Source organism: Micromys minutus (genome assembly GCF_963924665.1).
Source record: "Micromys minutus genome assembly, chromosome: 27".
NCBI lineage: Eukaryota > Metazoa > Chordata > Mammalia > Rodentia > Muridae > Micromys > Micromys minutus.
Genome location: NC_137962.1, coordinates 22,813,310 through 22,837,840, shown reverse-complemented (window position 1 = coordinate 22,837,840; position 24,531 = coordinate 22,813,310). Strand labels below are relative to the sequence as shown.

Genomic DNA, 24,531 nt, shown 5'->3' with positions numbered 1-24,531 from the left:
GTTCTTCTCTTGCACAACCCCGTCTCCATACAAACTGCTTTGCACACTCGGTTGGATGCTCACAGGACTTTGCCCCGCCCCCCCCCCCCCCCCCGCAACCTCCCTCCCCATCCACCGTGGGAGTGACCGAACACCTGACTTTCACGGTTATAAATAAATAAATAAATAAATAAATAAATAAATAAATAAATAAATAAATAAATCCTTTTCCAGAATCCGTTTCTTCTTTCCTTTCTGTCTCTGCTTGAGCCAGCCCTTGCCACGGCAGCGTTTGTCTGCTACTAATTACGCTCTCTGGCTTTTACTGAGAACTCATGGTGTGCCAGGAAGTCGGCCAAGCAGCGACTGCTCCTTAGAACTCTTAGAACTGGGCACAGCAGCTGTCTGGTCCCCATTTTATAGCCACAGTAACCATTGTACTAAGGAGGAAAGGACAGGTCCCACTGATCTCCCTGCTTCTTGCCTTCCCTGGGCAGTCCCTCTTCACAGTAGTATCAGGTGATATTTGCATATATATATATATATATATATATATATATATATATATTATTTTTTTACACACACACACACACAATTCTTTCTAAGCTCAAAACCTCCCACTCCAGCTCAAATCCAACAGTCCAGCTACAAAAAAAAAAAAAATTCTAGAACATTCCATTGTGCATGTCTAGTTGCATGTACTGCTAGAGTATTGTCCATCCTGGCCAGCCCGAAGACTATCTATGGCAGCGGACCTCAAGGCTTTGTGTTCCTTTGGGTGACTATCACTTTGTCTCCACACGCCACCCAGAAGATGGTTGAAATGAATTTGTATATCAAAATCATCCCTTGTTTTAAAAAGGGTCTCCAAGTCAGGTGCAGTCGATCGATCGACCACGCTGTAATTCTAGTCGTCTGAAAGCCATGCTCAAGGATTTTTTAAATCTTTTTTTTAAAAGGATTTTATTTATTTATTATATGTATTTGAGCACACTGTCGCTGACACACCACAAGAAGGCATTGGATCCAGTTACAGATGGTTGTGAGGCACCATGTGGTTGCTGGGATTTGAACTCAGGACCTCTGGAAGAGCAGCCAGTACTTTTAACCACTAGGCTGGAGGATCTTAGACGCCAGCCTCTGCTACACAGTGAGACTTTGTCTCAGAATTCCAAACATCGCAAACCAATCACAGCAAACATTCAAACCTGAAAAAGCGAGAGCGGTACTGAAATTGATTTGGATATTTTTAAAGATCCCCCAACCCCCAGAGTATTTTTGAAGTAAGATAAATGTGATTTACGTCACGTGCTTGGGTCCGACTTAGGGCGCTTGTGTCTAAATCCCCTTGGTTGGTATTTAATGTTTGCCTCGGTCCTTCACAGTCATCTGTTCAACAGATGTGTACCAAGGGGGTTTGGATGCCTGACACTCTGTTGGGAGTTGGTGTCCCCAAAACTAGAACCACGGCTGCTCATGGAGTTTGTCTTCTAGAAGGGCGAATCGGGCAGAGCCTTCAAGATATCCCCATCTGAGTCCCTACAAGCTGTGAGTGCCTTACTTGATGAGTTTTGCTGAGTGGGGGGGTTAAGGGTCTTGAGACAGGGTAGTTATCCTTGAACACTATAGACCTTGTGGAAGGAAAAGAGAGGAGGGGAAGGGCGGAGTCTCAGCCAGTCTGGAAGCTGGAGTAGCCCTGTTCCATACAGCTTCCCCGGGGAGGCAGCCCTGGAGTTCTCTGGCTTTCAGTCTAGTAACATTTCTATTTGGACCCTTGACCTATGTACCATGATGCATTTGTGTTGCTTCAGATCATTAGATTTGTGGTACTCGTTGCCGTAGTGAAAGGATGCTCCTTACGCCGTGGGGGTCTAAGGGTGCGCCGCGGGGGGCCAGCCGGAGGATTCTGGGTCCTGGAGTGCGGAACCCCACTTTGCTTTGACCTCCGCTGTCAGCGGTCCATCCAGCTGAGCTGCTGGCTGTGTGGTTCTGCTGTGGATGTACTGCAGAGGCTGGGGCAAGCGAGCAAGGGACTGGACCCGAGAGCTGTGGAACGAAAGAGAGAAGGGATTTGAGGTTAGTGCTTCCGAGGTTAGGGAGGCCTCTCTGGACACGGCTTTGCAAAGGCCGGTGACCCCTGGTGGGAGGGCAGGGTCCTGGGCTCGTCCCCAGACTCCCATCTACCTAGCGGGTCCTAGGCAAGCCTGAAAATACTGATCACTATCTAATTTAACAAGCTAAAATGGTGGCAAACATGGGGAGCAGTCTTGTGCGATGTGTATAACTTTTGTGGAGAGGACCCACTGGTTGGGAATATGGATAGAAAAAAATTTATTTATTTATTTATTTATTTATGTATTTATGTATTTATGTATTTATTTATGTATTTATTTATTTATTTATTTATTGAGACAGGGGTTCTCTGTGTAGCCCTGGCTGCCCTCTGTAGACCAGGCTGGCCTCCAATTCACCAAGATCCACCTGCTTCTGCCTAGAGAGTGCTGGGATTAAAGGTGTACACCATCACCACCCAGCTGGTACAAAGAACTGATACGTCAATTGGATGTTTAGATTTCCAATTGTTATTTTACTTATTTCATTTCAGGAGAGTCAAGGAATCAAACTAGCTCCCTAGGTCTGCCGCCTCTTTGTCTCAGCCACCTCCCAGGTGCCAGGCTCCCACGTGTGGGCCATTGTGCTCAGTTTTACTGTCCCCCCCCCTTGTTTGTTTTGGTTTGTGAGTGGGTCTCCCTGTCTGTCTCTGGAGAGAGATTCTCAGCCTCTACTGGTTTGAAGGCATGCGCCGCCACACCTGGCTAGCTTCTGCAGCCTTAACTAGTAATTTTAATGTGTTTGAGTTTCTCATTCAAAATTTAAACCCAGGACTCAGGAGGCAGAGGCAGTTGGGTCTCTATGAGTTTCCAAACCAGCCTGGTGTGCATAGGGAATTCCAAGACAGCTACGTGGGGAGACCGCACCTCAAGAGTATTTTAAAAATGAAAAACTGGAGAGATGGCCCAGCGGTTAAGAGCACTGGCTGCTCTTCCAGAGGTCCTGAGTTCAATTCCCGGCAACCACATGGTGGCTCACAGCCATCTGTATTGGGATCCGATGCCCTCTTCTGGTGTGTCTGAAGACAGCGACAGTGCGCTCATACACATAAAATACATCTTTAAAGTGATCATTGTAGCTGGCTCTAGTAAAGACCGATTTCCCAGCCCGCCAAGGACCCGGTAGGTAGGTGGAGGTCTGGGGACGAGCCCAGGACCGTGCCCTTCCACCAGGGGTCGCCGGCCTTTGCTAAGTCGCGGCGTCGGGAGAGGCCTCCGGCCGGGGAGGGCGCTGTGCCGGCGGCACCCGGGGCGGGCTGGGGGCGGAGCACCGGGTGGCAGCGGCTCTGGCTCGGGCTCGGGCTGGGGCTGGGGCTTGGGCTCCAGCTCGGGCCCTGCACCTGTGACTCGGCGGCGCTGCTCCTCCGCTCCCCCATGGCCCCGTCCCGGCGGCAGCTCGGCGTCCGCGCCGCCTACTCGGGCTTCAGCTCGGTGGCCGGCTTCTCCATCTTCTTCGTCTGGACCGTGGTCTACCGACAACCGGGGACTGCGGCGATGGGGGGTCTCGCAGGTACCCCGGGCTGGGGGGCGCGGGGCGACCGGGGCGGGCTGTGCGGGGTGGCTGGGGTGGCGCTGTCCCGGGGGCGGGAGCGTTGTTTACTCCAGAGAGATCGGAGACAGCGCAGGCCCGGGTTCCTGGGCAATGCCCCGGCCTCTGGGACCTGGTGCCTTCTGAACGTGGCGGAACCTAGGGTGCCCACAGCTCGCCTCTGTAGTTCGCACAGCCCTGCGACTCCGGGGCTGTCTCGTCCCTGCACCCTGTGAATCTACCCTCCACCCCGTGGCATCTAGAGCGTCCTCTGCGCGCCCATCTCCTGGCCACCCTCGCTCCCACGACACAGTGTTAGTGCGGGATTACCACATCTCTTATAATAAGTGGGGTTCGTGGGGAAACCCATCAGCCAGCTCCCTTCCAGCCCCAGAGCCCTCGGCTGAGACCAGGACTGTGCTGCGGACTCCGAGTCACTGGACGTTTCCTTTACACCCATCTGCTCTGGTTAGAGCCAGTGGGTATCTACTAATCCCTGAGGGACCTGGAGGTGGTGAAGGCCCAGCAATGATATGTATCAAATGTCTAATTTTGGTCTTGCCGTTTAACCTCTCTGTGTGAAGGCCAAATATATTATTTGCATAATTTAATACTTTTTGCTGTGCTCAACAATCTACTCTCCTTCTTTCATCTAATCCTTATAGTAATCCTCTGAAGTAACATTATTGTACCCACCCATTCTACAGTTAGGAAAATCGATCGAGGCTTACGGTAAATCAGTTTGTCTAAGGATGCAAAGGCCACATGATGAGCCTCCAAGATGGCTCAATCTTGAAAGCCTGGCAGACCCGATTTCCATCCCTAGAACTCAGAAGGATTCAGGTTAGCATACTAAAGGCATTAAAAGTCCTACCGAGAAAACGGACCCAACAGTGCGAAAGCCGCATGGAGTAATGTGTATGGGGAACATGTGTGTAAGGATAGCATTTATAATACAAGTCTTATTCCATGACTAAAATCATTGGCCAAAGACCTAAGAATGGAATACCCTGAGGTAATTAGTTCATGCTGGGCATAGGTGGCACACGTCTTCAGTCACCACACTAGGGCGGCAGAGGCAGGTGGATCTCTTGAGTTGGAGGGCAGCCTGGTCTACAGAGTGAGTTCCAGCACAGCCAAGGCCACACAGAGAAACCTTGTCTCAAAAAAAAAAAACTCCAAATAGCAACAAAACCAATTCACTCATTGTCTCTGAATGCACTGAGTGCTATCCTAAGGTGGAGAGGAAGCCAGAGGTACTAAGGTTGGATTTGATGCTCTGGCTGGGAGTTCTCAAGCCTGCATTGCGGACCACCTGTGGACTCCTGACCCGCCTGGGATAGATAGCCAGCACCACCGGCTTGTGTGTGCACAACCTTACCCCCCTACTGACCCTTCCTATTGGCCCTGCTGCTTCTGGGTTTGGGAGGCACTGCCTTGGCCCATGGCTGGATACTGAGGCTTGAGATAAGCTCTCTGGATGCTGGAGGGAGGGAGGGCTTTTGCTGGGACAGCTGACTGGGTTAAAGGTCAGACCCTTGGAAGGAGCTGTGTGAGGCATGGCAGTGCCTGCTGGGAGGAGGAGGAGATGCCACAGGCTCCCCACTGGGTGTGCGGTTCTGTGTGCTGCTCTCCTAAGTGATGTGTCTGGCTGCTTATTGCCGGGAGGCGGTGGTCCACAAGGGAAGCTGAGGCAGGTGGATCTTGAGTTCCAGGACAGCCAGGGCTGCACAGACAAACCTTGTCTTATACCAACAACAAGGAGGAAGGGTTTCAGCCCCGGGCCTCCCTCTGACCCATTCTCTGCTTGTCCTTGCCCTTGCTTGACTTGAGGCAGGCTTGCTGTGAAGCTGCCTTCAGAGACAGGGACGCACGTCTCCCAGGTAGTCTGGACACTGGTAACCCGAGTTGGTTGTGAGGAGCCAAGGGGGGGGGGGTCCACGGGCAGTCGCCCTCCTTCCTCTTTTGGGGTGGAATGTCAGCGGGTTTTCTGACTTGCAAGCACTCCACTTCTGACTCAGCATTTTGCAGCCCAGAAATCGCTGAGTCACAGGGTCCATCCACATGGGGTTTGCCCGTGTTAGTCAAATGCCGCTCTTGCACATGCTGGCTTCTGGAACAGGGTTCATATGAGTGTTTGGGGGTGAGGACCCACTCCTATCCTGGCAGGAATCTGGAAGGAAGTGGTTTTGCAAAAAGGCAGTGGCCTAAAAAAGCGTGGGTTCATGGAGAGGCATCACCAGACACACCCCACCCCCAACCCCACCCCACCCCCCACCCCACCCCCACCCCCCACCCCCGGCTTAGCACTGGGAGCCCTAGGTAACATGCCTGCTCTGTGTCTAGAAACCATGGAAAGTGCTTGTCCCCCACATCCAAACTGCTCCGTATTCTTTATAGCTGAGCTTTGATGGAGAGGCACTCTGGCACCCTGGGTCTCCTTTGTCATCAGGGCAGAGCAACATGCCTGAGATGTGTCCTCAGATGCTTTTACCAAATGCCTGTGTTTACTCTATAGGCTCCCTTGGGTGCCTCCTGTCAGCCTGTGAACCTAGAGCCTGGGCAGGTCTAACCTAGGGGAGGGGAGCCAGGATGAGCTCTCACCTGCTTCTGGTCCATGATGCTGTCTATATAGACCAGGCATCTTGGAGCCCTTGACTATCTCAGGAAAGGGAACAGAGAAAGGCAGGGTATAGTTGCTTCCCACAAGAGTATGGAGGGGGACGAGGGAGGGACACTTCCTCTGTAACCACTCAAGGAGGGCCAGGGTGGGACAAGGTCTCCAGCAGGATCATGTTTCCCCGGAGGAGACCTGCGTACAGGGCTGGAGGTTCAGGGGCACCTGATCTCCCCCTCCTCCTTCTCTTCCTGCTCTCAGTATTTCTGGGCGTCTGTGGAGGTGAGAGTTTGGGGGAACCCCTGGATCGTGCTGGTGGTCTGAGATGATTTCCTAGCCTTTACACTTCCTAGTTTAGCTTTTTTGTTTGTTTGTTTTTGTTTTTTAGCACCAGAATTGCTCAGCCACAGAGAAACAGCTCTGACCTCCTTTTACCTCCTAAGCTGGATTCCAGAATCTTTAAGTGGGAAAGGATCTTAGAACTGAAGTTATTGCACCCCTGGTGTGAGGAGAGGGGACAAGTCTCTGGAAGGAACCGGACTGTCCCTGAAATAGAATGCTCAGTGACAAAAGCCCACGTGCTCGGGGTGGCATTCACGGGGTGGAGCTCTAGAGTAAAGCAAGTCCTGTGTGCAGAGCCCCGGGTTTAATTCTCAGCACCCCTAAGGAGAGAAGCCAACCAGCTCCCTGCAGGGGAAAACTTGAGGAGGGATGGGAGCACTTCTGTGGGGGTTGCTGGAATAAAATCCAGAACATGGAGGGTAAAGAAGAGATTAGGGTTCTGGCTTCCTCTCGCCTGCTGTGGCTTCCTGCCAAGACAGATGGAGGCATGTTTGTTTTCTTCCACCCAGAGCTCCCGGGTAATGGGAACCCATTCCAAGGAGGAAGGTTGAGGGCCAGACTGGGCTGAGCAGAAAGGATGGTGATAGGGGGGGTGTCAGACCAGCAGGTAGGGAAAGCAGTGTAGGTAAGTGGCTGGTGGGCTCATGCCCACTCAGGAAGAAGTCCAGGATTCCCTGCTTAGCCAGACGGGCAGGACCTCAGGGCTCATTTTTTTGTTTTTTTAAACAATTGGTAGCACCAAGGACAGAAACGGTGCCATGGCCCTAAGTCTCCTGGTTTCTATTATCCCTGCTTTTTTGTTGTTTTTTTGTTTTTTGTTTTTGTTTTTGTTTTCACCCCATTGCGATAGGATAATTAAGCTGGTCACCTGCCACCCGCATTCCCTGCCTCCTAACTAACTTAGAAGAGGTTTAGAACATTTTAGGCTTGTCAAGAGCAGAAACGACTTAACAAATGTCTGTGCTCATTTCCCAGCCTGAGAAATACGGTGTTTGGTGGCTGTCAAAGTCCCTTTGCTTTCCTCTATCCCTGCTACACCCCCATTCGCAGCCAGATGGGATGTCTGTCCCTCTGTTTGCTGATCTGAAAGGCTCCCTGCTTCTGGATGCAGGAGTCTGAGGGGCTCGCCTGCTGTGCGGAGAGCTGGCCGGCTCGTCCCCAGTTCCTCCTTTGCTTGGCCCCACAGCCCTGCTCCAAGGCCTTGCCAATGGGATTGGCATTTGTTTCATTCTTTGAACTGCACCAGCAGGCACTGCCTGGCACGGAGGTTTGCATTGTAGTCTATTGTTATGGACCGAGGACAGCTGCCATCCTAGAAGAAGTGCCCACCAGGCTGAGAGGGCATGCCCAGAAGGGTCTGGGGTGTGAGGCTGCCCTTTGCCAGATACTGGAAGAGTGGTAGGAAGCCTAGCTCAAAGCAAATAGGCCACTTGGGTGGTGGGTGGCCCTGGGGACCTCATGACAGGGCTTCCTTTTTTTTTTTTTTTTTTTTTTTTGCAAGACCAGTGTAGAGTTGAGAAGAGCCCTGGTGCCCAAGTTTCAGCTGCAGGTTCCAGGGACCAGAGGGTGTAGTCCCTGGAGAGCAGGCACAGGAAGAGTGTGGGAGAAGGCCTGCTTCCACCCTTCAACGGCTTCAGATAGGCATCAGGAAGTCTGTATATAAAGTTCTCAGAGGGAAGTTCCAAACAAATCTTGCTTAGGGGGATTCTATCTGTGGATATGTGCATATTAGAAACTAAAACTGACACTCTTTTCAGCATTTAGAAGAAGTATTTGGCATCAGGTTTTTTTTTTTTTTTTTTTTTTTTTGGTTTTTGGATTTTTGGAGACAGGGTCCCTCCGTGTAGCCCAGGCTGTCCTAGAACTTGCTCTGTCGACCAGGCTGGCCTCTGGATCCTGAGATCCACCCTCCTCTGCCTCCCCAGAGCACAATGGCATGCCTTTAATCCCAGCACTCAGGAGGCAGAGGCAGGTGGATCTCTGAATTTGAGGTCAAGCTGGTCTACAGAGCAAGTTCCAGGATGGCCATAGCTACAGAGAGGAATCCTGTCTGGAGAAACAAAAAAGAAAGACCCTTTCTCTCAAAAGAAGTGGAGGGGGGAGGAGGAAGAGAAAGAACAAAGAGGTAGGGAAAAAAGAAACAACAGAGACCGGTGTGGTTTTGTTTTCCACATCTCTTGAATGCCCCACATTCCAGAAGGCAGCTAGAGTCTCACGCCCCCACGTTCAAGTGGTTGCGTCACATCTCACAGATATTACGTCAAGGTCATGAGGGCCAGTCTTGGTGTCATTGTGGACCTCAAGGGCCCTAGATTGGCACCACTGGGATGCCAGATGACATTGCAGGTGCCTGGGTCCTGCTGACTGAGTCTGTCCCCACAGGTGTCCTGGCCCTGTGGGTCTTGGTGACTCACGTGATGTACATGCAGGATTACTGGAGGACCTGGCTCAGAGGGCTTCGTGGCTTCTTCTTCGTGGGTGCTCTCTTCTCTGCAGTCTCGGTTTCCGCCTTCTGCACCTTCCTGGCATTGGCGATCACCCAGCACCAGAGTGAGGACCCTCCGGGGAAAGGAGGAAGGAAGAGGGCCCGGGGGTAGCTAGCAACATGGCTATTCTTGTTCTTGTTTTTGTTTTTGTTTTTTTTTTTCTTTAAAGATTTATTTATCCTTTTATGTTATAAGTACACCGTAGCTGTCTTCAGACACACCAGAAGAGGGCATCAGATCCCACTACAGATGGTTGTGAGCCACCATGTGGTTGCTGGGAATTGAACTCGGAACCTTCGGAAGAACAGTCTTAACCGCTGACCCATTTCTCCAACCCACAACTTGGCTATTCTAGGGACAGGATGAATTGCTTGATCTCCCCTGCTGGGGTTCCTTACTGTTAAAATAAGGAGAATGAGAGCATCCCCCATCTCCTCAGGAGCAGGAGGGTTTGAGTCTGGTATGAAGTGTTTGGGACGCTGGGGTCCTTTCATCTCTGCCTAGCTTCAGAGGGCAGCGCCCCCTGGTGGAAGAACTATCAGAGGCCGTCCCTGTGTGATGAAGGTTGGAAGGGGCCTGGGCCTGTGCCACAGAAGCACAGTGGGTGGTTCAGACCTGGTCAACTCTTTCATGACCCTAGCTTTGTGACCGAACATGCAGTGTTACTCTAAATCCGCACCGCACACCTGCCTTTCGATAGCATTGACTCAGAGGTCAGGAGGCTGGAAGGGTGTGCGGTGGAAGAGGGGGTCCTGGTCCAGGGCTCGGCTGTGGTGCTATGGCAGATCTCTTAGGTTACCTTCTGGCTCTTTTCCCTGCAGGTCTCAAAGACCCGAACAGCTACTACCTCTCCTGCGTCTGGAGTTTCATTTCCTTCAAGTGGGCCTTCCTACTCAGCCTCTACGCCCACCGATACCGGGCTGACTTCGCTGACATCAGCATCCTCAGTGATTTCTAACCCTGGGAATGAGGGCACGTCAGCCTGGGGGCCGCCAATTTGGACTTAGCTTCTGAGTCATCGAGGGAGCTCGCCCCAACCCCTGGGGACTCCAGAACCATGGCAGAGCATATGGACCAGTTCGGTTTCCCAGAAATCTGTCAGGTCCCCTTTTGGTGGAAGACATAAAGCTGTTAAAGGGGTACTGCCAATATGCCCGTTAGCCTGGCTAGAGGGCAGCTTAGACCTTTCCAAATGGATCTATTTTCTTAGCACTCTGAGGGATCTTTGTGAGTAGGGCCATGACAATGAATTCAAAGGCTAGGACTGGAACTATGGCTTGGGGCAGGGGCTGGGACAGGCTTCCTTGCCACCCCAGACTTCACAGAAGCCGTGTGTGTGGAGGCATCAAAGGTCAAGTGAGGAAATTCTTGTAGAGATCTCCATCCCAGCTTCCTTATCCTGTTGTCCTCAAAGGTCGGGTAGCTAAATCCATTGGTCCTTAGGGAAGTGACCATTGACTCTTTCCCTAAATAGTAACAGTTGAACAGAATCCAGCGTCTGTCCCTTCTACCTTCCCATCCAGACTTTGTTTCCCATGACGGTGCTAGCACCAGCCAACCATTCCCGTGTGTCACAAATGCACACATGACCACATACACCAGAGCAGGCCTCCTCAGAGGACACTAGACTTGAGGACCACAGGAAACAAACCCCTGCACCTAGAAGGGCTTTGGGATAGGAGGCAACCTGCAGGGAGCAAGTGGGAGCTCCCCATCTGTACTGAGGCTCCAGCCGTGCACCTCACCTGCCCCCCCCACCAGTGCACAAGATTACCCTGACCATGAGGACCTTCTCCCTGCACCAGACCCCAACTTTGATCTTTCACTTTCTCTCCTGAAGGAACTCTTCTGAGTGGACATGGGTCCAAGGCCTGACCTAAGTGTAGAGGGAGGGCAAGGGCTGCTACATGTACCCTTCTACGGTAGGTTACCATTCTGCACGTCTACTGTCCCACTTGGGCACTGTCCCCAGCTCTCTGCCTTACCTGTGTCATTAACAGAAATACAGCAGCCGTTTTAACCAGCCTCAGGGTGTTTCTTTGGGGGGTGGGAGTCTTGAGAGGGGACGAGAGTGGGCAAGATGGGGGCTCTAGCTATCTGATCATCTCCCTAAGTTTGGGGCTACTGGGAAGCCCCTCCCCCATCTCTGGTCCCTCTTGGTCTGTGGAAACCAGGAGCTCAGATCTCCTTTGCTCTCCCAGCTCTGTCCCAGGCAGGGTTAGGATGCCCACAGACTCATCATCCCTGCAAGGTCGAGAGAAAAGGGAATCTTTTTTCATTTATACTCAGACTGCTTGGGGCTCCAAGGTACCTAGTGACCAGGATGTGCACATTCAGAACCAGAAAGACAGGAACTAGTATTTCCCTCTCATGCTGGGTACACCTGTCCTGGCCTGTGTTCTGCCTGACCCATAGTTTATGCTGGAACCGCCATGGTACTTCAGAGCAGGAAGGAACAAGGAACGGTGTCTACCGACGCAGGAGGCAAAGACTTTACTGAACTCCCAGCTAGGACTTAAGCCCAGGCGTGTGTGATTTATGACCTTTTGGGGGGTCTTGGCAAACTGAATCTGAGAACTTGTTCCCAAATCCCACAGGGTCCGGTGTGCTCAGCCCGGGGCCATCTCCCTTTCCACGTGAGTTGGTGAGCATGTATTTGGAGTGGTTTCTTCCTGCATGCAGTAGCCATGGAAGGACAAGGGACTAGAGGATCCTAGTTAGGCCCTTTTCCCAGACCATCGCAGGGTGCTGGGTGCACACCCACCCCACTAACGACGTCCCATCCAGGACCGACATGCAGGAGGTGTTCTCACAAGGACTTTAAAGCAAATAAAACGTATATTGTTCGGAATGTTTTTTTTTTTCATTTTTTTTTCCTTTTTTACAAAAACATGCGTACATACACAAGGTATGGTGGGGTTGGGGGAAGACACACACACACACACACACTCTTGCACACACTCACACACACATACACACAAATACTCTTTCTTGGTCCCAGGCCTAGACCTTCAAAGCCTTTTAGGCATCTGGGTGGCCTCCCCTCCCCCATGTCTGTCAACTTTCCCACTTTATTACCCCTCAGCCAAGCTAGTCCTGTGTGGGGCAGCAGTCAGAGCTGAGGGGTTGGGGGACCTCAGAAACAGAAGGCTCATACTGGGGGCAGTGACCAGGCATCCCTGGGATTGTGTTGTGCTTTTGAAAGGAGATGAAGGTTTGGCACCATTGGGTTAGGAGACACAGGACTCAGAGAGCACCTGTCTGCTGCACCGGGGCACTGAGAGAGGCCACACAGGGTGGCCTCTGGTGAAACAGTGACTGTATGGGAGGCTTGCAGGTGACTACTCATGGGGAGAGAGCAGCTCAGAAAGGCTCTCAGAGCCCAGTGCTACCAGGAAGGCATCTGAGGAAGCAGGTGAGAGGAAACTCCTGCACTCAGGAATAGGGGACCCTTGGCTCCTCCTACTCCTCCAGCCCCCTTCAGAACCTGGGTAAAGGCCACCCCGGCTGAGGCCACGCTAAGAATAGTGGTTATGGATGGGCCCATTTGAGCCAGTCCCCCTCTGTGTAGTCCTGAGGGATGGAAGCCACAGCTAGGGGCCTGGATATCAGAGGGCCTAATCGGTTCAGGAAGAGCCCAGCTGGGCCCTAGTGCCCAGCCTGCCTCCTCCCCAAAGTCCTCCCTGGTCCCCATCCCAGACCCAGTGATCTTCTCAAGTTCCTTGGAAGAGCGTTCAGGGTAGGCTGTGCTCTGGACTTGACTACCTGCCCAGAGGATCTCTGAAGACCCAGGACCAGGGCTGGCAACAGAGACGAGGGGAGCCACGTCTGAAGGCTGATCTGTTCTGAAACCCTAGAGATTCATGGGTTCTTCCTCTTCTACCAGCTGCTCCGAGGGCCTGGGAGTGACAAGGGTGGAATGATGGGGGGCCCCAGGTCTGTGGGCAGGCCCTCGTAGGGTTGCCATCAAAGTTCTGCTTTAAAGGTCCGAGACAGATTAGCTGCATGAGGTCCTCAGGATGGGAGAACCTAAGGAGGTTGGGAAGCTGAGGGCCTAGGGCTGGGGCTCTGGCATTACCTGTCTTCAGCCAGGATGCCCACAGAAAGGGATGCCAGTGCAGTTACAGCTTCCACTTCTGCATCAGCTCCGGGCACTCTGGGTAGCCAGGAGTCTGGACAGGACGCCAAGCGCTGCATGCAGCCCCAGTATTTCCCTAGGACAAAAAGCTGGGTTCAGTTGGGGAAGACAAGCCGAGTTATATCCTAGACCGATACCAAGGCTGGGGTGTCTCAGGCCCAGAGCCCAAGAATAGTGGCCACATCATCAGCTTAGGGGACCCCTCCCCCAACTCACCCTTTCTCTACAGCCCTGGGCAACAGAGCAGATTCAGTATGGCTATGAGACCATCTCCACAGATAACTAAAACCCTTTCCCATCCTCCTTGGCTACAATTCCAATCTAGAGGGCTGAGTAGTTAAGAGCACTGGTTGCTCTTCCAGAGGACCTGGGTTTGACTCTCAGCATCTACTTGGTAGCTTACAACCATATCAAACTTTGGTTCCAGAGATTGAATGCCCCCTTCTGGCCAATAAGGGTATGGCACACACATGGTGCATGAAGGTTAAGTACAGACAAAATACCCATACACATAAAAAATAATTAAAAATAAATAAATAAAACCAGGTATGGTGGCATATCACGTCAAGGTTTGCTCATATGCCTGTGCCTTAGCTTTCTAAAGCATAGGGTTCCCCTTATGTGGCCCCCACACTGCCCAGCCTATCCCTAGGAGCCAGGCATGCTAATAAATGCCTGTAATTCCAGCAGATGCTGAGGTAGCTGGACAGCAGCCCGGGCTACATGAGACCTGCTACCAACCAAATCCAAACAACTAAAGAGTTGGGGCTGGAACCCAGCAGTAGAGTAAATGCCTTGTGAGACCCCAGTTCAATCCCCGGTCCTGAAAATGGGGGTGGGGGTGAGGGACTAGCTAAGAAAACCAGGGCACAGAGAAGGGGAAAACATCCCCGCAGCTGCTCTGCACAGCCACCTCTGGTCTGTGGGACACGCGTGTCCTGCTATTTTTGACAATGGTAAACAGCTTGGTACTAAACCTGGCCTATAGGCCGTTCCACAGTCAGCTCTATCTGTGGCTTTCTGTCTGGTTCCCCAGCCAAAGCCTGGATATAGGGAACCTACTTGGGCACTGTACCCCAGCGGAGATTCTGGGCCTTCGCGGAAGATGTCTAACACAGAGCAGTGTTTAACTAGCTTTAACCTAGTTGATGCTCCATCTTTAGCATGTTTTCCCAATGTGGGCTCTTTGAAGTGGTTACACTCTGAGGCCCAGGCAGGCCCTTCCCATGGCTCTCCGGTCCCTGTGATCAACACTGAAGAGGTTAAACCAAGGCTTTCTGACGAGCAAGCGCTAAGTGTTGCTGTCAGCCCCCTGATCCAAGACTCTAGCCAGAAATGAGGGGCCAGTCCCTGCCATAGGAAGCCACTGTTGTGTTCATGGTGGGTCTAGCTGGAGGGCTGTTACTCAGTCACGGGGATATGCCCACCATTACTCCTGAGGTGGTGGTACCTGGGAACCCTGTTCGAGACTGTCAGTGTGCATCTGACCTGGCTGGCACTAGAATCTCTGGAGACCCTGGCCCCAGGATGGTGGGCCCTTGAGGCTCTCTCAAGTATGAACCCAGCAAGTGCCCCAGAGGAAAACTCACTGTGCACCCTGATCACAGCTTCCAGAGAGCGGATGGCATTGAGGTTGGGCTTCTGTTTCCAGCTTTCTTCTGAAAGGGGGTCCACCTACAGAAACATTCCGTCAGGCACCCCAGACTCAGCTTTCACCAACAGGCATGCGGTTGGCTCACTGCTCTGGGAGGTCAGAAGACACTGGTCCTAGACCTGACCTGAGGAGGTTCCCACTGTGTCACTTACCAAACACCACCCAAAGAGGACAGCCCTATCCCTACCCCTTCCCATTCTGTCTACCCAGTCTGCCCCGCAGCTGTGAGGGCCAGGCTCATCTGCACCATTGAAACATTACTAAGTGGGGGTCAGGGGGCTTACTTACCTTGTTTCCCAGAAGAGCTGCCACACAGGCCTCTGAGGCGTCACAGATGGCTGTGAGGTCATGGCCGCCCTCTAAGGCCAACACCACTGAGCCTCCTGCCAAGTTCATCAGCTGCTGTGTCATGAACCCAAAACCTAGATGTTTGAGGTGAGAGAGAATATGGGAATGGAGGAGAGGCAGAGCCCATCTCCTGCCTCTACCATCTCCCCGTTTGAATCTTCCTTTATAGACCGTCTCAAACAAAGACTAGATCCCCGTGCAAAACCCCTTCCTGTGCTTCATTTTGAGCTTTGAGAAGCAAGGGGGTCTTATATGCACGGTCCGACGGCTAGCAGGTGACAGGGGCCCCGGGGACGGCACTGACAGATCTGTTCTGAGAACACCGATCTTCTAACTTTCTCCCTCCGAAGCTCAGTCTGGAAACCTGGCTTCTACAACTGGGCTCCCATCTGGCAGACCCGTCTCCAAAGGTCTGACCGATGGAGATCTGGCCTCATGAAAGCAGGACTGAGCTGTGAGGCTGTGCGGGCCTCCAGCCCGGCTCCAGGCCTTACATGTAGCCCTGGACCATGGCCACTGCCTCCTGCCCCTTTCATTTTGGCAGTGCATTCCTGTCCCCACCCGGCCTGACTCTTAGCCCACACAACTCCCCCACAGCTGAGGCCCCCGCCCCTTACATTTGGCAGAAACATGGTAGCCACCCAGCGGGGCTGGATGACCCTCGGCAGCATCAAACCCAGCGGACACCAGGACCAGGTCTGGAGCAAACTCTCGAGCAATAGGCATCACCACTATCCTGAAGTTGCAAGGAGAGACATCATCAACCCGGCCCAACACAGGGTGCAGGCCAGCCCATGCCAGCCCCTCCTGCCAACTTCGCTGAGGACACCAGCCCGTAGGACACCAAGCAGCACAGTGCCCTAATGGGATTAGTGCTCTGACCCCCTTCACCCTGGCTGTGGCTCTGAGACCCCAGCCTTGGACTCAGCCATACAGAGAATCTAACGAGCAAAAGGCAGGACGGAGGCAAAGATATCAAGGACAGGACAGAGAAGTGTGGGCTGCAAGCACAGTGTATGCTTCACACAGCCAGCTACGTGGGGCATGCTCTGTGCACTAAGCCCTGGGGACTGAAAACACCCAGCACTTTGGCTGAAACTGAGCACTCTGTAGAGCTGACCTAGGCAACGCACCGCCCAGAGAGCAATCAAGGGCAAATAGACCCTCCGTCCCGGGCTGCCAAACTCCTTCCTCTTCCTCCCCCGCCTGCCCCTGACCCAATGCTGGTGTCCATTTAGGCATTTAAGCCCAGCACAGATGCCAGGAAGTCCCACTCAGGGCTCCCGCAGAGTTAATGTTCACGGAGAGATGTTCCAGAAAAGGACAACAGATCTAATTCTAGGGTTCCATTTTCCTAAACAGTCGTGGGGGACCTGGGGTGAAGGAGACAAGGACTCCTTACAAGAGCCCAAAGCTTTTTCCAGGGTAGTTTCCTAAAGTAAAGCCATCCCTCCGTGTGGACGGCATTGAAGGACATCGTTTCTACGCTAGCCAGTGATCCGTCTCCTCTAGGCAGCCCTCTTTGACTAAATGCAGCAGTTTTGATCTACGAGAACGTCCTCAACCTTGTCTCTGACTTTCTCATTCTTATGGTCCCTCCAAATGCACACCTATTTCTTGTTTGTTTCATGTTTGTTTTTCAAGACAGGGCTTCTGTGTGTCACCCTAGCTATCTGGAAACCCACTTTGCAGACTAGCTGACCAAAAACTCCAAGATCTACCTGCCTCTGCTTCCCTTGGATTAAAGGCATGTGCCACCATGTTTGGCTGTGTTCCCCCCACCCCCCCTGGAGCTATCCTATGTCAAATGGGAACAGGCTGACAACCCAACTGATCACTTCCAACCTCGGTTGTGGGGAAGGGAGGAGAGGGAGTCTTGCTGGACTGGCTTCCTTTAGACCCCAGCAGACTTACCTGAAAGCAGCCAGGTACTCAGGATCCCCCATGGGTGGATCCAAGCCCCCAGCCCAAGCCACATTGACGTTGAAGCCCTCACCACTGCCAGTTCCCACCTGGAAAACAGGACGGAAAGCAGACGTGAGGCGAACAGAGCCGCAAGCTCTCCCTCCGACCTCTTCACTTCCAGAGAGGGACACAGGGAGACGGGGAAAGTCAATGTGCTGGAAGACGCCGACCCAGCACGCGCTCACCTCATCCACGGCCCCGCTGCCTGGGAAGAAGTTGCCATCGTCATGGCGATGAAGAGAAATGTAGAGCACGCTGGGGTCCTGGTAGAAAGTCTGCTGTGTGCCGTTGCCGTGGTGAACATCCTGTACAGTACAGGGGGCAGTGGGTAAGGGGAAGTCCAGAGGCAGGAAGGTGAAAGTAAGGACACACTGAAAGGATTTCAAGGACAGTAGCCATGCTGAGCATTGGGACTCTAGACTGGTGGGGGTCGGGAAACTACAGTGTCTAGGATCACATGATTTGAGTTACCCCAAGTAATCTATTGTTTAGCAGTGATCCTCCACCTCCACATGGAAAGATACTTCCCATCTGGGGTCTTACTATGTAGGCCTGACTGGCCTGGCACTTGCTATGTAGACCAGAGTGGCCTGGGACTCATTATGTAGACCAGGCTGGCCTTGAGCTCAGAGACCCACCTGCGTCTGCCTCCCAAGTACTGGGATTAAAGGCTTTTGCCATTCTCTGCATGGACATATTCTTCTCACTGTGTCTTGTACGGTCATGAGGCAGCGTACATGGTCAGTGATCAAACTTAAAGGGACCCAGACACTCTTCTAGGAAGCACTGGGTGCTGTCTGCCCTCAACTCACCAGACCATACATAGGTTCAAGTGTGAAAAACTCCCCTGGTGCTCTCAGTATCTACTTAGAAATATCCCCTTCACATCTGACCATGCAGCTGAGACCCGGCTTGGCAGTTAGAGGCATGCACTCCAGAGCTGACTGACCAGCACTCCAATCTTGGTCTCCCATCTCATGAGGTTGAGTGACTAGTCACCGGTAGTAACCTCTGCAGGAGTTTCCTTCATCTGTGAAATGGGCTATCGTCAAGACTCTAAATGGGCTACTGTCAGTGTCTGGATGTGACCGATGACCTGCTGGTCTTAGGTCTTACTGTTATGGCTACTCTGTGGAGGGGAAATGACTTGCCCTGTCCTAAAGAAGCCAACAGAGGTTAAAGACAGTAAGTGAACTCCCATCCCCCACAGAAGTGTATACTACACAAACCAGCAGCCTCCCACACACCAGCAGTTCTATGATGTGGGTGCTGCATTCACCCAGATCTTAGTAAGGCAGAGAGAGGCTAATGACAAACTCAGACATGCAGCCGAATCTTCAATGGCAGGCTCAGGGTTCTGCAGGCAGGCCTGGCTCTGATTCTAGGGACCAGGACCTACCCAGTCAACAATGAGGATTCTGCTGGCTTTGCCGTGTTGTTGTAGCTGTCGGCAGGCAATGGCCACGGAGTTGAAGAAGCAAAAGCCCCTAGAGGAAGGAAAAGAGGGTCCTGCCAGCCCATTCTCCTTCTCTTCTGTCTACAGGAGGACTTGGGAGGACCGCCCCCACCTCACGCCACATAGGTTCACCTCCCTAACACCTTACATGGCTGTACAATGATCTGCGTGGTGTCCTGGAGGTCGCACCACGGCAAAGCCATTCTGAAAGGGGAGAAAGGCATTCATCAGTTCAGCAGCCACCTCAGTCCATGTTGGCCCGAGCCTGCTTTCACCTCCCAGCCACGTGCTCTAAGGATTAAAAGGCAGGAGCGGCAGCATGTCCCATTGAGACGTCCAGACCTCTCCCTCTACGCTGTCGCCATGTCTTATAGGCTGCCCTTGAACACAGGACCCCTCACTGGTACGTCCTAGCTGTCATCACAGTGACGCCTATTGACTACTAAATGGGACCATGTGCTGTGCGTACTTCACAGATGCTCCATTTTCTCCCCACAGCATCCCTAGAGTACAAAGCATCATCATCATCCCAAGCTGACAGATGAGAAAGCAAAGCTCAGTGAATTCAACAACCCAAGTTACGTGACTGCACACGGCAGAGCTGGGATTTTCTTTTTACTTTGTCTTTAACTCATCAATGTGTGAATGGGCTGATAGGTAATTTTTTAAAGTATTTATTGGATATATTTTATTTACAATTCTAAGTTATCCCCTTTCCCAGTTTCCCCTCCATAAACCCCTCCCCCATCCCCCTGCTTCTATGAGGGTGCCCCCCCATTCCCACCTCCCTCCCCTGACATTCCCCTACACTAGGGCATTGAGCCTTGGCAGGACCAAGGGCTTCTCCTCCCACTGATGCCCATCAAGGCCATCCTCTGCTACATGTGCAGCTGGAGCCATGGGTCCCTCCATGTATACTCTTTGGGTCGTGGTTTAGTCCCTGGGAGCTCCGATTGGTTGATATTGTTGTTCTTATGGGGTTGCAAACCCCTCCAGCTCCTTCTATCCTTTCTCTAACTCCTCCATTGGGGACCCTGTTCTCAGTTAATGGTTGGCTGTGAGTATCCGCCTCTGTATTTGTCATGATCTGGCAGAGCCTCTCAGGAGACAGCTGTATGAGGCTCCTGTCAGCATGTACTTCTTGGCATCAGCAATATTGTCTGGGTTTGGTGGATGTATATGGGTTGGATCTCCAGGTGGGGCGGTCTCTGGATGTCAAGGTAGAATTTCCAAATCAGGACCGTTGCCAAGGCTCTTGATACTGGGGGCATAGTTCCTGCCTTGGGCTACGTGCTCTCAGACAATGGGACTGTGTGCTTCAGGTGGATCATCATGAGACAAATATTCTAGAATGATGAGCCCAACCCCCCATTTAATAGGAAGGACCCCATCCCCAAATGGAGCCAGTGGGTCTGCAGTATTCAAAAATGGCAACAATGTGCCTACTGTCACAAAACAGGTCTTAAATGACCTCGGATGGTCGGGTTTGTCCAACACCCTAATGCCCAGTGACTTGAGTATGTAAGAGACATGAACTTGGGGGTTAAGCCTTACCTTGGTTCCAGCCCCGATTTCCCTTTCAAAACCTTGGGGCAATATCCACAAGGAATGAGAAGCTCAAAGCTTCAGATCCGGACTCACGTCCATCACCCCGGCGCCAACTCTCTAGCTTACCAGCCTTTAATCTAGAGTTCCTACCTTTAGCTCTCGGGAAGCTACTTTGAAGGCAAGGTCGGTGACGCTGCCTGCGGCCCAGCGGGCTGCATTGGAGGAATGCAGCTCGTTCCAGATGGTGTCAGTATCAACCTGTGGGGGCCAGGGTCAGGTCTGCATCATCTTGTGCTTTCCGTGGGTGACAGGGCCCAGTGAGGTACCACCCACCCCGTGGCCAGGACCCCAGGGGCAGGGAGCTGGGCAGACAAAGCTGCCTCCCCAGTGCCCCACCGCCCAAAGGCAAGGCCTCCTGTGTCCCCCAGTCCCAGAAGGACTTCTTCCCAGCTTGTGTGTGGCCAGCACTCTGCCTCCCCACTCAGGGGAGGGGGCATGGCGTTACCTGGGCGGGATTGGGGTTTGGGCCGGGAGGGGTTTTAAGCCCCAGCTGACTCTGCTCAGGCCCTGCGGGACGGTCGGAGCTGGAGGGGCCGTCTGCAACATTGTCTTCCACTCAGGGCCCCTAGCCCAGGCTGGGAGGCCCCCCAAACCCAGTCCCTGGGCCTCAAGGCTAGGGAGGGGCCGGGGGCCATGATGGGGAGATGGGAAGGGCGAGGCTGACCGAGAGAGGCGAGGAAGGCAGAAAGAGTCGCAAGAGGCTGGAGAGAGAGAGAGAAAGGACAGAAAGGGAGGAGGAGGGAGGAGAAAACAGAAGCAACAACAGTTGGAAAAACCAGAAAGTGGCAAGAAATGGGGAGTTGTGAACAGGGCACTAGCTGGCTCCCCAACAGCCCCCCTGACAGCTCCCTCTTGCTCTCCTGGACTCAACCTCCACCTCACTGCCACACGCCTTGCCTGACACCATGACAGGAGGGCCATGCCACAGGCAGCAGAAAGACCCCCGGCAGGCGATGACGAGGGGAGCAAAGTTGGCAAGCTGGGTCCAGCACAGGGAAGTCCTAAACCTCTAAGTACATGCGAGGTACCCACAGCCCCACACGAGGTCTGGAGGTCAAGTACGGCATACCCCCGGTTCCCAAGAGAGGACCACTCCTGGACAGGCAGGGCTGCCAACTCTGGGAGCCAGTGTGGAATGAAGGGCCAGTGCTTGACCACTGGGGTCTAACAAAGGGTGGTCTCAAGCTCCAGTGTGACCCTACCTCGAGCCTCACTCAACACCTACCAAATACCTTCTAACTATGAGGCACTGGGCTCCACACCCACGGGACAGTGCTGGAACTGGGAAAAATCTATCACAAGGAGCTTCCAGTTAGAAGACCTTAATGGGAAAGACCCTGCCTTCCCCAGTCTGACGGAGCCACAGTCACAGGTGGCAGAGGGCCGAGAGAGAACCGAACAAAGGCCAAAAGCCCTTGGCAATGCCCACTTGAGATCTCTAGGCATACTTACCCCAACCCCGCCACAGGGTAGCATCACAAACGTCCGCTGTGCCAGGAGTCCTGTGGGGAAAGGCCCAGGCCATGTGAGTGAGGTATACAGATGCCCTACGGTAAACAGGTGTGGAGGGAGAGGCAATACAGAGAGATATGGAGGTTGAGGTGAGCCTGGGGGGGCGGGGAGGACAGCGAGAGGGGGAGGGGCCGGGAGGGGGCGGGAATACGGCACTGGGGCAGCAAACTTGGGAATATCCAGGAGGCTGGAGGGGTTCTGCTGGATCAAGAGCACAGAACTAGGTGAGATGGGCAAGCGTGGGGTGATTCAGAGTCAGAAGTCATCTGTCTCCCTCCCCTACCTGTAAGCTTCCCGTTATCCAGTTTGAGGCGGCTGAGTGGGTTCGTGCCGTAGAGGAGCACGTGCCTTTCAGAGTGGACTGACTGCAGCTCCTCTAGGGAAGCCTTTCGACCTCGGAGACACTGAGGAAGGGCCCACAGAGCTTCTAAACTTTGTCCACCCACCCCCCGCCCCCCGCGCCTCTGCCACCCCCAGACCACCCACTCTCCCACCCCTTCTTTTGCATAGCCCCACCTCCTCACCTCACACTGGCTGCGGAGACCCCGTTCCTGCAGCCGGGACCAGATGCTCTGGATGCGGCCAGCGTGCTCGGGATGTTTGCTGTTGTCTCCACAGGAACATTGGTGTTTCAGCATCACCGAGTCATAAACCAGCCCTGCAAGAAGCAGATACCAGGCTGGAACGCCAGGGAGACCTCCCCCGTGGTTACAGATGGAGACCAACCCACGGCCAGAGAGCCAGGCATGCAAATGTCCCTTGTTGCCCTTTTCAGTCAGGCATGGGGACGTCTTCATTCCCTTTCCAGCCTTTCCTGGAGAGCTGTTTCCCTATGCACCGGCATAAAGGCTTCTGACAACCTGATATCCACAGCTGTGCTTGGCCTTCTGGGTAGCGCTAACCAAGCCCAACGCACTCCTATGCCTTTGAGAGTTCATGCCCTAAACCCAGAGAGATATCTCTGTAGTGGGTTGGCCTAATGCTGTTGTATTCTAATGTTAATTTGGGTCCCCAAAACTGCTTACCCCAAAGTCCACATGTAAGACACTGAGGAACCCTGTCCCCAGTTAATTGATTGGTAAATAATAGCTGGGGAGAAGAGACATAGGTGGGGTTGAGTTTTCATGGGCTTGGGGCGAGGAGATCACTAGGAAAGAGGGAGAAAGGAGCTGCCACAGAGAAAGGGGGGAGAGGGGGAGGAGGAAGAGGGGGGGAAAAGAGAGCTGCCATAGGCTAAGGACCAAGAGTACTCGGCCCGGAGGCTGCCCAGTTGAGAGCAAGCAGCCAAGATGGAACATAGGAATTAGTTAAGTAGTAACTCGGAGTTATTGGTAGGAAAATGCATTCTAACAACATGGAGGGTAGGCCATTGCACAGAGATTGTGCTAAGATGTGTTAAAATATAAAGGCTGTGTCTGTGTGTTTCATTTAGGAACATAAGTGGCCAAAGGCAGGAAGAAAGTTCTGAGCTGGGATATTTAAATATTTATTAATGCACATCTCTTTCTGGGTGTCACAAAGCCAGGGGCTCTAAACACAGAGGAAAAACAATTCCAGGGAAACCTAAGCATGGGAGATGGCATCCCACAGTCACTGGCCACCTGGTCAATCTCCCAACTGCACATGGAAAACACTCAAAACTATTTTACCTTGTAAACAATATGCAAACAGCACCGAAAACTATTTACATAACGCCCACGTGGTATTAGCTCTCAAAAGCAAAACGGATGTGGTTTAAATATGTGGAAAGACATGCCTATGTTAAGCACAGGCTCTGTGCGCTGTTTTACATGAAGAACTTGAGAATCTGTGGGTTTGGAGGGTTTACAAGATGGCGTCTGAGGTCCCGGAATCGACCCTTTGGGGTAGTCAGGAACGGTACTTCACTCTGCCTGAGAGAAATCTCCGGAAGCAAGCACACCTTGCTGCTGGAAGGGTCTGTGTCATCTCAGACTTACAAAATGCTCACACTGTTTGACCCAGGAAGGCTACTCCGTAAGAGTGGCCCTGGAGAGATAATCCCAGACCAAAGGAAACGTTTAAAGGCCAAACTGGTGCACACCTTTGATCCCAGCACTTGGGAGGAAAAGGCTGGTAGATCACAGGCCCCTGGGTTTCAGGCCAGCCAGGACTTTATAATGAGGGTCTGTCTCAAAAACAAATGAAGAAAACTAAAACTAAAGCCTGGTGAGCCTTGGATCCCAGCACTCTGGAGGCAGCGGCAGGCAGGACCTACAGAGGGAGTTCCAGGACAGCCAGGACTACATCAAAAAACAAAAATCCAAAACCAAACAAACAAAAAAACGAGACAGAAATTAAAATGAAAACTAAAACAAATGTTTAAACACCCAACTAATAATAATTAAGGTTAACACTGAGCTGGATCCGGTGATTTATTTCTGTAACGCTAGCACTTAGGAATCTACGAGAAAAAATGGCTACACGTTCAAAGCTAGCCTGGGAGAGGCAGCCTGCCTCAAAAAGCTATATATATATACATATATATATACATACATATACATACATATATATATACATATATATACATACACACATATATATATATATGTATACATATATGTATATATATATGAGAATCTCACTTTAAGGATTCAAAAATTTTTGTAATACCATGCTTAATACCATGCTATCTGATAAGTCAGAATACAGAGCTGGCTTTAGCACCCTGGAGACCAAACAGTTGCCTAGCATAAGCAGTGTTCTAAGTCCAATTCCTAACACTATTAAAAAAAACTAAATCAATCAAAAAATTCAGTTAAGCAGGGT

The 24,531-nt window shown here is 52.3% G+C and overlaps 2 protein-coding genes across 7 annotated transcripts in view; one reads left to right on the top strand and one right to left on the bottom strand.

Annotated features, from left to right (window-relative positions):
* Positions 1–3,364: 3,364 nt before the first annotated feature.
* On the top strand, positions 3,365–11,863 carry SLC48A1 (solute carrier family 48 member 1). Of its 2 annotated transcripts, XR_013975585.1 has the most exons (4): positions 3,365–3,600; positions 8,960–9,127; positions 9,885–10,985; positions 11,661–11,722. XR_013975585.1 is itself a non-coding variant. In XM_080939504.1 (3 exons), exons 1-3 carry the CDS (start codon positions 3,465–3,467, stop codon positions 10,019–10,021), a joined length of 441 nt encoding a protein of 146 aa, XP_080795630.1. In that variant the 5' UTR covers positions 3,365–3,464; the 3' UTR covers positions 10,022–11,863. The 2 variants fall into 2 exon arrangements, 1 of the variants encoding a protein (XP_080795630.1); XM_080939504.1 differs by having other exon boundaries at positions 9,885–11,863.
* Positions 11,864–11,921: 58 nt separating this feature from the next.
* Positions 11,922–24,531, bottom strand: part of HDAC7 (histone deacetylase 7) — a 36,973-nt gene continuing 24,363 nt past the window's right edge. For 2 of the 5 annotated variants that reach the window (XM_080939500.1, XM_080939502.1), the window contains 13 exons: positions 22,269–22,402; positions 22,028–22,148; positions 21,685–21,734; positions 20,323–20,430; positions 18,773–18,828; positions 18,568–18,655; positions 17,354–17,473; positions 17,118–17,215; positions 15,821–15,939; positions 15,144–15,277; positions 14,791–14,875; positions 13,142–13,277; positions 11,929–12,962 (listed from right to left, as the gene is read on the bottom strand). In XM_080939500.1, the coding sequence (XP_080795626.1) occupies positions 12,917–12,962; positions 13,142–13,277; positions 14,791–14,875; positions 15,144–15,277; positions 15,821–15,939; positions 17,118–17,215; positions 17,354–17,473; positions 18,568–18,655; positions 18,773–18,828; positions 20,323–20,430; positions 21,685–21,734; positions 22,028–22,148; positions 22,269–22,402 (1,295 nt within the window). In that variant the 3' untranslated portion in view covers positions 11,929–12,916. Of the gene's footprint in view, positions 12,963–13,141; positions 13,278–14,790; positions 14,876–15,143; positions 15,278–15,820; positions 15,940–17,117; positions 17,216–17,353; positions 17,474–18,567; positions 18,656–18,772; positions 18,829–20,322; positions 20,431–21,684; positions 21,735–22,027; positions 22,149–22,268; positions 22,403–24,531 lie in introns of all 5 variants that reach the window. The other 3 variants (XM_080939501.1, XM_080939499.1, XM_080939503.1) reach the window with 3 other exon arrangements.